Source organism: Sus scrofa, chromosome 6 (genome assembly GCF_054392235.1).
Source record: "Sus scrofa isolate SSC_HxYL_T2T_F1_AM1 chromosome 6, Sscrofa_HxYL_maternal_Yorkshire_Landrace_v2.0, whole genome shotgun sequence".
Taxonomy (NCBI): Eukaryota; Metazoa; Chordata; class Mammalia; order Artiodactyla; family Suidae; genus Sus; species Sus scrofa.
This window is the reverse complement of record NC_139388.1, coordinates 165,147,179-165,160,938: the sequence shown is the minus strand read 5'-3', so window position 1 is coordinate 165,160,938 and position 13,760 is coordinate 165,147,179. Positions and strand designations below refer to the sequence as shown.

The 13,760-nt window shown below is 35.8% G+C and overlaps 2 protein-coding genes across 11 annotated transcripts in view; both read right to left on the bottom strand.

The window, feature by feature from the left end:
- Window positions 1–13,760, bottom strand: part of RAB3B (RAB3B, member RAS oncogene family) — a 580,278-nt gene that overhangs the window by 52,042 nt on the left and 514,476 nt on the right. The window lies entirely within an intron of this gene.
- The window catches only part of EPS15 (epidermal growth factor receptor pathway substrate 15), a 136,258-nt gene that overhangs the window by 65,881 nt on the left and 56,617 nt on the right, over window positions 1–13,760 (bottom strand). For 5 of the 10 annotated variants that reach the window (XR_014808272.1, XM_005665438.4, XM_021096668.2 and 2 more), the window contains exons 9-12: window positions 12,008–12,097; window positions 10,913–11,058; window positions 8,742–8,898; window positions 3,771–3,856 (exon numbers count right to left, since the gene is read on the bottom strand). Coding sequence is in view for 8 of the 10 variants with exons in the window: in XM_005665438.4 (XP_005665495.1) it covers window positions 3,771–3,856; window positions 8,742–8,898; window positions 10,913–11,058; window positions 12,008–12,097 (479 nt within the window). In the remaining 2 variants the exon portion in view is untranslated. Of the gene's footprint in view, window positions 1–3,770; window positions 3,857–8,741; window positions 8,899–10,912; window positions 11,059–11,893; window positions 12,098–13,760 lie in introns of all 10 variants that reach the window. The other 5 variants (XR_014808273.1, XM_013999405.3, XM_013999407.3 and 2 more) reach the window with 1 other exon arrangement.

Here is a 13,760-nt window from a genome sequence, read left to right as displayed (position 1 = left end):
TTACGGCACTATGATTTTCTGAATTAAAAAAGATAGTCATAAAATATGAGATATGTTCTGTTTTATGTAGTTAGCAACAATTCACTATATTGACGGACACCAGTATAATTTAATATTATGGTAACTAAAAGTGAAAGATCAGTTGATCAAAATGTAACTAATATTACAAATCCTTATATTAGTAAGAACATTTTAAGTACACTGCTCTATTTCCTATTAAAACTCAGTACGAAAAACACTTCATATGTTAAATAACTACTGTTGAAATCAAGCAAGCCCTAGAAGACTGGGATATGTGTCTGTTTTCATAGGCTTGAGAGATACAAATGATGAGTATTTTCAAATCTAGGTACAATTCAATGCACATTTATCATAAGGCAAGCAAACATGTTAGTGGACCACCTATAAACCAAATGAAAATGAAGTCTATGACCTATTATAGACTGAGTAATCACGTTTACTTCTATTATGAACCAAAGTAGAAGTGTTCTAAATCTTTTTTTTTTGTATTTTTTTTTATTTCCCCAATACATTATTTTTTTTTCTACTGTACAGCATGGTGACCCAGTTACACATACATGCATACGTTCTTTTTTCTCACATTATCATGCTCCATCATAAGTGACTAGACATAGTTCCCTGTGCTACACAGCAGGTTCTCATTGCTAATCCATTCCAAAGGCAACAGTATGCATCTATTAACCCCAAGCTCCCCATCCATCCCACTGCCCCCTCTCCCCCCGGGCAACCACAAGTCCATAATTTTCTTTTCTGTGGAAAGGTTCATTTGTGCCATATATTAGATTTCAGATATAAGTGATATCATATGGTATTTGTCTTTCTCTTTCAGACTTACTTCACTCAATATGAGAGTCTCTAGTTCCATCCATGTTGCCGCAAATGGCATCATGGCTGAGTAGTATTCCGTTGTGTATATACACCACATCTTCCTAATCCAATCATCTGTTGACAGCCATTTGGGTTGTTTCTAAATCTTTATGAGAAGCTGACATACATAAAAGAAAAATGCAGAACTAGAACTTATACAACCACGTTTGGGTGCTAGCCAGCACTTCTGCTGACTTGACGTATGACTCTGAATTTGACTTTTTTCCCCCATAAGTAAAAAGGAACTTGAATTACATAATCTTCAAGGGTTTGTTTTTGTTTGTTTTTTACTTTCTAGAATTCCAATATTAGAAGCTTTATGTCATAGGCAAAGGCTAATTTTTGAGCTAGAAATGAGATTTTGGTAAAACTCAGTAGACTGCAGATGAAAGTTCCCAGGCTAGGGGCTGAATCAGAGCTACAGCTGCTGGCTTACATCACAGCCACAGTAACGCCAGATCTGAGCCACATCCAAGTCTGTGACCTACACCACGGCTCACGGCCACACCAGATCCTTAACCCACTGAGCAAGGCCAGGGATCAAACCCGCATCCTCATAGATCCAAAGGGAACTCTCAACAATGACATTTTAAAAGGTGCCCACACTCATATATCTGAAGAAAACTATAATTCAAAAAGATACATGTACCCCTATGTTCACAGCAGCACTATTCACAATAGCCAAGACATGGAACGAACCTAAATATCCATCTACAGATGAAGGGATAAAGAAATACAATGGAATATTACTCAGCCATAAAAAGAATGAAATACTGCCATTTGCAGCAGAAGGACCTAGACATTATCCTACTAAGTAAATCAGAAAGAGAAAAACAAATACTATATGTTATCACATATGTGGAATCTAAAATATGACACAAATTAACTTATTTGAAAAACAGAAACAAATTCACATAGAGAACAGATCTGTGATTGTCAGGGGGGAAGTGGTGGAGAAGGATGGACTGGGAATTTGGGATTAGCAGATATAAACTATTATACGTAGAACAGATAAACAACAAGGTCCTATTGCATAGCACAGGGAACTATATTCAACATCCAGTGGCAAAACATAATGGAAAAGAGTATGAAAAAGAATGTGTTTATATGATCTGAATCACTCCTCTGCATAGCAGAAACTAACACAACACTGTAAATCAATTATACTTCAATAAAATAAACTTTTAAAAAGGTGCCTAAGACTAAGTTTATTAAATGTCAAGACATACTGTTCAAATAGGTAGATGATACTAAGAGTAAACACTGAAATCACTGTGGATTTGAAGCTATACTGTCTTCTGTAGACATTTATCCCCAGAATTCATTCCTCCTCTGGCCAAATTTTCATGTGGGGACACCCCTTCCTCTATGTGGTCTTGGTGGCAAATTATTGCCCCTCCCCACCACTCCCAGGACAGAATTCATGACAAATTAGCAAACTGTACATCCCAGGCCACTGTTTCAGAAGTAGGTATGACCCTAAACCAGTCCAATCAGATTGAATCTTACGGCTTCTGCAGGAACTGCTAGAAGAAAGGCACTCCACTAAATTTGAAATAATAAGTATATGAGACTAAGATGTACAATAACCTGACAACATTATAGGAAAGTCTGTCTGAGAATGGAACAACCCAGTGGAAGTGGAAATAAGAAATGGAGCAAGAGAATTGTATCATCTGAGCCTCTGTACAAAGCTAAACCTTGAGCCATCCCTACCCTCTCTGAGGTTTTAGTTTCACAACTGAATAAATTCACTCTCACCTAAGTTAGCCTGGGTTGAGTTCTTTCTTGCAACTTAAAAAAATTCATAACTTAGTTTCTCTACAAAAATCTCAATGTAGTTTCATGGAGGAGGAAAGATTATTCCCGAGTTCTTGCCATATAACCAGATAAATCATTTAATCTCCTATGTCTTAATATCATTAATAAAATAAGTTAGCCATTATCTGCTTTAAAGTGTTCTGAAGGTTAAAAAAGTTTGTAATAAGTAAAATGATATTTAAATTCAATGCCCTAGTAAATGGAAAAATAGTTTTGCTTTTTTTTTTTTTTTTGATCCTGCTTGCAGCATGTGGAATTTCCCAGGCCTGAGACTGAACCTGAAACACAGCAGCGACAAGACCAAATCCTTAACTGCTAGGGCACCAGGGAACTCCACAGTCTCACTTTCTCACATGTAATTTTAGGAGGTCATTTTTACAATGAATATTATTACAAAATTTCTAGGGAACAAAGGAGTTAGGAAATACCAATAGTATCTGCTCTATTTAGATTCAAATCTAACTGTAAGCAAGTTTGTTCCACACAGATGTGTGTAAAAAAGAAGATTCAACTCCAAATAAAATAGTACGGAGATCAAGTATTAGTTCTACTGCTGACAGGTTTTGTATAACTTTATGTAAAATAACCTTTTTAAGCATCTTAACTCCACACCTGTAAAATAGGAACAATAATATCTATCTCAAGTCATTAGCACTAACAGTTAATGAAAGTTCTCGGCCTGGTGCCTGCATTCTTTCCATAAAATGTATTAAGTAATAATGTTTTCCTAATATGTTATTCAAACACCTAAAGTTGGAAGAAAACTGTATTTTATTCATTCCAAGATACATATATTTTACTTACCAAAATCAAATAGTACCATATAGCTGATGAAAGGACAATATTTGTTTGGCAGGGATTTTTCTTTTTTTCATGCTACACAAGAAAATAATATATCCTGCAATTAAAGGTTGCCTTAGATTTAATAAGGCATACCAACTCCCATTTGAAGAACCATCATATTTAATCAAATAAAGTAGTATTTACCAAGATATACATGAGAAAGAGAAAAGAATATGTGTGTGTATTTACATAGTCAGGTGTGATCTTACGTTACATACCTCTGTAGGTCAACTATTTCATTGTTAAGGGTATCTAGCTCCTTAATAGCAGAGAAATCTGCAGCAGAACTTGATCCTACGATGTTCTAAAAACACAAAGTTCACAATTATACCATTATTACTATAAAACTGTATACAGCAAAGCATGACAAATGTCTAAAAGCAATATATGGATACATATTTTATGGTATTACAAACACTCAATTCATTTAAGAAAGCCATATCTAGTACAATTTTACACACACACACACACAGTTATATACTAAGACATTTTCCCTTAATCTCTCTAAAAGCTGTTGTTCTCTAATATGTACCACAACTTCTGATCCCAATGTCTTCATCGCTTGATCTAAGCCTGTCTAGAATGTTGCAGTAAAGCAGACATCAGATTTATAAACTAATTCTTCCACTGAAGCACACATTTCTTGGGGAGGTGAGTGGTGATTTATTTGTAGTTGTATCATCTGGTACAGCATAAGCATGCACATTTTTGTTGGAATCACGGAATTATAATGGTGGTTGATTTTATTTAATTCAACAAATATTTAACTTTTGTTAAATACTTTTAGTGTACACTCTACTTAAAGTAAAACCATTTGGTCAGCATGGTCCATAGTAAATACCAGTATCACCATATACGAAACTGTCTTCATATGACATCTCTTACATATGGTTTTCTTTCAATAATGAAGGTGTCAAAATTGGCCTCTGAAAGGTATCTACATTTAGAAAACCTAGCTGGGTTTATTCTGGGCTCTGATATTTCACTAGCTACATAAACTTCACTGCAAAATAGACAACGCATCTCTGCCCTTCCCATTTTACAAATTAAATGAAATACTGCATATGAGGTCACTCTGCAAACATTATGATATTTTCTAAGTATAAGCTATAATTATTATTAACTTCCTCAATAGAACATATTCTTAAAAAGATGGATGACTTGCTTCCACACTGGCTCAGTCTCCTTTGTGAATTTTTTTTTAAATGGCCACACCCACGGTATACAACAGTTCCTGGGCCAGGGATTGAATCTAAACCACAGCAGTGACCTATGCCGTAGCTGTGGCAACACCACATCCTTTAACCCACTGTAGTGCCCTGGGGATCGAAAGCATGCCTCCACAGTGACCCAGCCACTGCAATCAGATTCTTAACCCACCGCACCACAGCAGGAACTCCCTGTGAACCACTTTTGATGCCTTATATAGCTGCCTGAAGTCAGGGCCAAAAGACAACTGCTCCCTCAAACACGTGGCCTACACCCAATGCTACAACCAGGTTGACAAGTAACAGAATTATCATTAGGAAATGTTAAAACTGAGGCCTGAACATGTAAAACTAAGATATTTTGAGGACCTTATTAACAGAATATAAATTATATTGCTGTGAACTTAATATATGTAACCAACTTGCACAACAGAGGAAGAAACCTAAAAGTTCACAGTATCCCATCTGCTCCTGTCTATGCAACGGTTTACAATCTACTAAATACTTTCAAATCCATTAGTCAAGTCTCAAAACCAATCTGAAAACTGGGCTGTATGTAGAGAAGGTATTATCATTTACCCTATTTTATTTATTTATTTATCTTTGTCTTTTTAGGGCCGCACCTGTGGCATATGGAGGTTCCTAGGTTAGGGGTTGAATCGGAGCTGTAGCTACTGGCCTACACCACGGCCACAGCAACACCAGATCTGAGCCATGTCTGTGACCTACACCACAGCTCATGGCAATGCTGGATCCTTAATCCACTGAGCGAGGCTGGGGATCGAACCTGCGTCCTCATGGATGCTAGTCAGATTCGTTTTCACTGAGCCACGATGGGAACTTCATTAACCCCATTTTAGAGCTAAGGAAACATATTAAATGACTTAAAGTTGAGCCCAGCTAACAAGTGATACTGATCAGGAAACTTCTAATTAAATTCAAGCACTACCTCACATTATGCCCCTTGGCACCTGCATATTAAGATTATTTAGATAAATGAAACCCCCATTACGCTAAAAGCCAACTTGATAAACAGACACATCAACAAAATTTGGTAAATAATTCTATATTTCTTTATGCTACACTGCATAATAGCCCTCATGTTTGTTTTTTTTTTTTCTTTCTTTTTGGCTATGCCCGTGGCATGTGGAAGTTTCCGGACCAGGGATCAAACCCACGCCACAGCAGTGACCCAATCCATAGCAGTGGCAATGCTGGATCTTTAACCCACAATGCCACCAGGGAACTCCTGTTTTGTTTTGTTTTGACTTCAATACCAAAACTCATCTATTAGGATTCAATTAATGCTAGTCTCCATTTCATATTAACTATAGATTTATACCAAATATACTTCTTACTGTTTTACCATGTTTCACTGATACACAGACCCTTAATCATTCTAAATTAGGTTGGAAATTTTAAAATGGATTTCTGAATGTTACAAGCATTCACTAGGATTTTAATTCTGTCCAAACCTGACTTATGAGCTAAGTCAGGCCAGACAACTGAAAAGGTGAACGAAATGAAAAAGTAGCACTTAGTCTCACTTCTATCACCAAGGGTAACTTAACATCACCTAAATGCTACTGAGAAATTTGCTATCAGAGGTGCAAGCAAACCAAGAAACTCATGACTTCCACACCTCTTCCGTCACTAACTCAAAAAAAGTGACTCATATTTGACAGTCTTTCACTATTAAAAATATCATCAAATAAGAAGAGTGAGACAAATAAGTTTAACTTCAAACAAGTTATAAGGTGATACCACAGATGATTCAGAATGAAGACTAGTGTACTTAGTTGGTATAGATTGTGTCTCTCTTCAATTGCTGACATAAAAATTAATCTCCCATTCTAAAGCAATAAAATGGCATGCAATCAGGAAGCATGGAAAAAGCTCAGCTAACAGTATATAAGGTATAAGAAGGGCATCTGAAGAAAAAAGTATCCTGCCCCCTTCTTGCAAAATATTTTTCTCACTGTTTTGTGCATTACACGAAAGTTCCACTTTGGTGATTTTAAGTGGATCAGAGTGCCTAAGGAAGGCAAGTTAAAATGCACACAAGGACCAAGTGACAGACATGTGACAAAAGCATGCTGTTTAGCTATTTTCTCTGCATCAACTTTGCTGAACAGAAAACCCTTTAATTTCAAAATGTATCTTGTAAACCAAAAACTGTAATGCTAAAAAAGGCATAAAGTAAAGCTCTAACCTTGAGAGAGTAGGGTTAAGAAACTGACAGTACAAGAAAGGCGAAAAGCAGAGGGCTGCAGAATGGAAAAAATAGTCCAAACTAGAAAAAACACAGAAGAAAGGAAAGCAACATTCAAAAAAGGATTAGTTAAAGCTGCAAAAAATGCAGTTCTAAAAAAATTAGATTATAAAAGAGAAAAGAGATCATTTGAAAGACAAATGCAAATTTTAAAGGTTAAAATTTTTGGTTAATAGATGACAGTGATAAAATCCCATTTTAATGAATTTAATACTGATATTTGATATAGACAAAGTTACCTATGCTCTAGTGAAAGGACTTCAGACAAATCTACTAAATTAAAAATTCTGTATAGCAGATGCAACTCGAAGTATTTAATAATGTTATAGAAACTTCAATGAACAAACATAATTTGCTATAGAAAGTTCTGCCATATCTGTATTTTGTGTTGGTGGAAGACTCAGTGGATCTAAAAAGGCAACAAGGGGGGGGGGAAACAGTGTACACAGGTGACAAGAAAAGATGGAACACCACAGCATCCCATAACTGATACACAGTTACAGCAGGGGCATAATACCAATTTGCAACCTTTAACTTTCTTGGTGGCATCATTTTTAACCTTCTCTACAGCTTAGGGAGCCCATGTCCTACATTACAAGATAACTCAAAAATTCATGAAAAGCTCCTCCCAAAAAAACCAAAAAGCAGATAATCAAATATTTATTTTATTTAAAAATAAGGATTAAAAACTCTTACACATAACTTCTGTGCTTAGTGGCTATTAATTTCCATTTAGTTGACTTAGGAAAAAAAAAATCTAATTTTGGCTTTTATTATATTTGTTAAAATGGGATTTTTTTTAACCTGTGACAAAATTAATGCAAGACTAAAATATTCTGTTGACATTTTAAAGAGAATTCTCCTATACCAAACAGATATATATATATATATATATATGAAATATATATATATGTGTGTGTGTGTATATATATATATATATATATGGAGAATAACCACAGCAATGTTACTTTGTAGGTCACAAAAGATTTAAAGATACAAAGCATGTATTTTTAAAGGCAAAAGCCACTAGAGTATGCAAAGTCCTTTTAAAGCTCTATTACTAAGGCCAAGATATTACAAACCACTATGTAAGGAAGGGTTTCTAGATAAGAGAAAAATCAACATTACTAAAACATGTAGTATAAAAAATTCCCATTCTTGCCCAGAAACCAAAAGTAGCCAAAACCTACTTCTAGCTGTTCAAATATGAAATCTGATATTATGCTTGGGAATCTAGGGTCATCTATATGGCAAACAACACCCAGACTTTTCCTCAACATGTTTTTTTTTTCCTTTTTTTTAATGTAAAATCAACAAATCTCCTAGATTTTGTTTTCAAATCTGTATTTTCTCCAAGAATGAATCATCAAATGAAACACAATAATTTCTTCAGATTTCACCTAAAATTTACACTCTATTCATAAAAACTAATTTGTAAATCCAGGAGGGGAAAAACAAGATCACATTTTTCCAATTTTAAGACTGGAAAATATGGTTGCCATATGCATAACGAATGGTGGGATAAACAATTATGTCATACAAGGCATTCAAAACATATTTTAGGCACAAACCAAACCACAAACAGTATATTGCTCTGTTCCTAGCCAGATACATTTTCTCTACTATTCCATACAAATCAAGTCTGTCAGCTGACATAGCATTTGTTCCTTTCTGTTAATGTACTTAGGTTTTCTTTTAAGTGGTCTTACCTTCTGCAAAGTGGCCCTATCTGATGGTGGAATCATCTCAGGAGAAAGAATGTGAGGAGGATCAATACCCTTTATTAACTTTTGATTGATTAAGTGAAAAGCCAAGGCAAACTGATCTTTTGAAAGCTTCCCACAGTCCTTTGTGTCACATAATGCCCTGTACAAATACACAAAATGAACAATAGATAAATGCCACAACTACCATTCTAAAAATCCAAGGGAAAAGTAATATGACTATGTAGCTTTTAAAAAATGATCAGTTGGGGGAATTCCCTTCATGGCTCAGAGGTTAACAAACCTGACTAGGATCCACGAGGATGTGGGTTCGATCCCTGGCCTTGATCAGTGGGTTAAGGATCCAGCGTTGCTGTGCTGTGGTGTAGGCCAGCTATAGCTCCAATTCAACCCCTAGCCTGGGAATTTCCCTATGTCGCGAGTGCTGCCCTAACTAAAAAGAAAAACAAAAACGATGAGTTGAATTAAAAAAGAAAGTCACACCAACTTGTAGCTAAAACTCATTGAAATGTTAGAGGAGAGATGATGGCTAAAATGATAAGAAGAGACTGTTCACCTTCGTGGTGAGCAGGGGCCTCAAATTTGGGTTTGCTCTGTGCTTTCTTACCAATTTCCAAAACTGCCATAGAGTAAAAGTTGTGGTGAGCCAAAGAATTCCAACATTCTCTACTCCCAGCATTTCAACATTAAAAGTGGAGCGTGCATTGTGGCTCAGCGATTTAAGAACCCAACACAGTCTCTGTGAGGAAGTAGGTTCAATCTCTGGCCTCTCTCAGTGGGTTAAGGATCCCGAGTTGCTGTGGCTGTGGTGTAGGCTGGCAGCTGCAGCTCTGATTCAACCCCTAGCCTGGGAATTTCCATATGCCACAGGTGCAGCTATAAAAAAGAAAAAATAAAGATGTCAAAAGTGAAACCTAAGTTTCAACAATTTTGGTTCATTAATAGCATTAGAACAATTCTAAAATATTCCATGTCAGCGGCTTCCTGTAACTGTTGAAGTTGGAGGATATAAGGATCACCAAGTCAAAGCAAAAAACAACACCTGGAGATTACATGCAAAGAGAAGGCAGCAGCCTGGGAACTTTTACAAAATCACTTGAAGAGAAATAGCAAATGTTTTATTTTATTTGCTTTTTCTCTTTTTGCTTGTTCCTTTCTTTCTCTATCTCTCTGTCTTTCTTTCTTTTTTTGAAGTCCAGCTTCCTAAAATCCTGATCTATTTGATTCACTGAAAGCTAATGTGCATGACAAAAAGACTATGGGCTATGGTGTCAAACTGTGAATTCCAGCTTCTCTACTTATTTTTTCCTGTGACGGTCACGTTTTTTAACCTCTCCAAGCCTGAGTTCCTTTACTTATAAAGTGGAGATAACACCTATCTTTCAAGGTGACTGTGAGAACTAAAGACAAAGTACATAAAAAAGGTTTGTGTATAATACCGAGCTCATGACAGATGCCATTTATTCAGCACCAGTGCCTAGCCTAGGCACCTGAAAGTGGCAGCTATTACTAGTTAAAAATATTTAATCTTTCTCAGTCTTAGGTTCTTGTTCCTTTTAAAGCAGATCCTTTGTTCTTTTCTAAGTTCCTCTTTGCAACTACGTGGTTCCACTTCTGATATCTGCTGCCCCTTGAAAACCTCAAGATAATTTGTGGTACAGTCAGATGGATTGACAGCAGGCACACTACAATGTATTTTCATTACACAGTATCTCAATGTGAAATTCACTACAGACACCGAAATTTGTCTTTTTTTAAAGGACCAAGTGTGCAGTTCCCATGTAAATGTATAAAAGTGTATATATACCCTAGAGAATTATAGAAGTACACCTTGATGACTTGTTTTTTATATTGTTTAAATTTCAGAATTTGGGATTTTTCCTTAAAACCTGAACTTTAATTGATATAAACCAATGCTGAATTTTAATATTCTAATAACCATTAACTGACACTGTCAATCTAATAAAAGTACAGGTGACCCATTCTCAAGATTTTGTTCATTATCCAAAAGAAATCATGACACTTAATTTTTCTCTACGAAGAATTCTAAAACAAAAACTGTCCTACCTAGAAATGTTTAAAAATAGCAATGGACAAAACTAGAGTTAACACAAAACCATATTTGTTTTTTTAGATCAATTTAAATAAAATCTTACCAAATATGGGCTAATAAGGCAGAAGGTAAACCTGTCTTTAGGAAGATTTCACGAACTTCCAATCCAGACACAAAGCCATCCATATCTTTATCGGTTTTCAAGAAGATTTCATCATATTTAGCTTTTTCCGCAGGGGACACAACCCACTACAGGGGGGAAAAAAAAAAAAAAAAAAAAAAAAAAATATATATATATATATATATATATGTATCATTTCTGCCAAAATGAAACAAGTGTCACTCTTTCAACCCATGACAGTATCTGTCAAATTCTGAGCAATTCTACCCAACTAACCACAGCAACTTCCACCACACCCCAAGTGAAATGCCGTGATGAAAAGAAAATTACAGAAGAAAAATATAGGTCAGCTACAGGGACTGTATTTACAGATGTCACCTTATTTTTAAGTAACGAGTAAATTCAAGCACAGTTAACTCTTGACTTATGAATGACCACATTAAGATGTGAGAGTCTATATAAACAAAATATTCAGAAAATTCTAAAACTCCATTTTTTCATAATTTCATTCTGCATTCTCAATTGTAGCCAAATTGGTTGATTTGCATATCTCATCATTTTCCTTTATTCGACCTAATAAGAAGTAGGCTGCAGGAAAAAAAAGGCCTTAGACAACCCAAAATTGGCTAATATGATCCCAAAGAATCAAGAGTTAACTAAAGATTTAAAAAAAAAAAAAAAATCTGTTAACTACGCCCGAGCAAGCATGCTGATTAGCATGGAGTATCTTCAGTCTCCAACTTTAATTTCAGGCAGATCAAGGCAAAGGCAATGAAACATCCACGTGACCTAAGTAAGGCCAATGCAGAAGAATTATCTGTCTCTCTAGGATGTCACATTAGTTTCAACCAGAGGGAGCTCTAAATCTTCGATCCCTTTGATTGTTCCTTCTATCTTTCATCAAGCGAACAACTATTAAATGCCATGCAAGAAAAAAGCCCTTTAACGCTTATAAATCTATACCTGTCTTAATGGTGCTTTGGTTGGTAAAATGCCTACAGGTGGTAAGGAGTGGTAAGGTTCCTTGGCTGATGCTGAAGAAGAAGGGATCAACCGCATAGGGCCTGAGATACTGACCGTTTTCCTCTTAGAAGGTGGCACCAAGGCTGGAGGCAAGGACATTGGCACAGGTTCTTTCTCCAGTGCGCAGTATACCAAAAACATGGCCTTCAAAACAGATGAACCAGGGTCATATACATTAAAATCATTTAACAATATCCACCCATGAACTGATTACTGTTCAACAAAAAAGCACCTTCAAACTGCCGCAAAAACTTGTATTAAGAAATTAGGCTGGGAAGGAAAGAAGAAGAAAAGGGGGAGAGATACAAGGAAGGAGGGGAAAAAAGGAAATAAATCAAAGCTAAGCAACTTTTAGGAAGATACTCTGAGCAGTAAAAACTTAAGACACATACCCTTCAACTAAAGTTCATGTAATGTCAAAAGAAAACAACCTGGGGAAAAATATTTGCAAAGAAAGAACTCGTAGAAATTAAGAGAATATATACAATATACAAAGAATTCCTCGAAATTAAGAGAATAAACAAACTCCAATAGAAAAATGGACTTAAGAGTATTAACAGATACTTTATAAAAAGTAAATACTACAAAAGGCCCATTCTTTAACCTATAAAAATAAGCTCACTTTACTCACAAGAAAATGTCATTGAAACTATACTCCGGTGGCTCAGCAGTTTAAGAATCCAACTAGTTTCCATGAGGATGTGGATTCAATCCCTGGCCTTGCTCAGTGGGTTAAGGATCCGGTATTGCCACAAGCTGTGTTGGAGGTCGAAGATGGGGCTCAGATCCTGCATTGCTGTGGCTGTGGTATAGGCCAGGCAGCTCCAATTTCACTCCTAGCCTGGGAACTTCCATATGCCACAAGTGCAGCCCTAAAAAGAAAAAAGAAATATATATATAAAATATATAAAATATAAATATATAATATATATATAAATATATAATATATAAAATATAAATATAACATAAAATATATAAAATATCGGTCATCACCTAGTGGTAAAAATCCAAAATTTCATAACATAATTTGTTAGCTAGATTGAGCAAAGAGGCACTCTCAAACATTGCTAGTAGGAACTCAAACTGGTACCAAGCCTAGTGAAGGCATTTTGGCAACATCTACCAAATTATTTATTTCCCCTTTCGCTCAGCAATTTGACAAAAAATACAGTGTTGAACAATATGTATGTATAATAATGTGTAACCTTTCGTGGTAAAGGGATACTAATTATTCATATTTGTTTGTGTCTGTATTAAGACATTCTAGGAGGATAAACAAGAAATATGGGATAAATAAGAAAAGTGGTTGGTCACAGAGTTGGTGCAAATGAAGCACTTGAGGGCAGGAATGGGACTGACTTTTTTTTGGCCGCACTTGCAGTGTGTGGAGTTTCAGGGGCAGGGATCAAACCCATGCCACAGCAGCAACCCAAGCCATAGCAGTGACAATACCAGGTCCTTAACCTGATGAACCACCAGGGAACTCTGGGGCTGACATTTTTTTCCCACTGAATATCTTCTTATATTGTACTGATTTCTAAACCATGAGAATGTATTACTTATTAAAACTATTTTTAATTATTAAATACATAACACACAAACTTTCTATCTCCAAAAGACTGAAACTCCAGGTAGAAAACAATCTGGCTAGCACATACTTTCAACCAAATTCACAATATATGCAATATTATTAGATTGGCACTGAGCTAAAAGAACTGACTAACATGCACATTAAAGGTCAGCATTCCTCTTGCGGCAGATGGGAGTCATTTCCTGGAAAAGTGGACACTTGAAGCAAAAGAGCTAT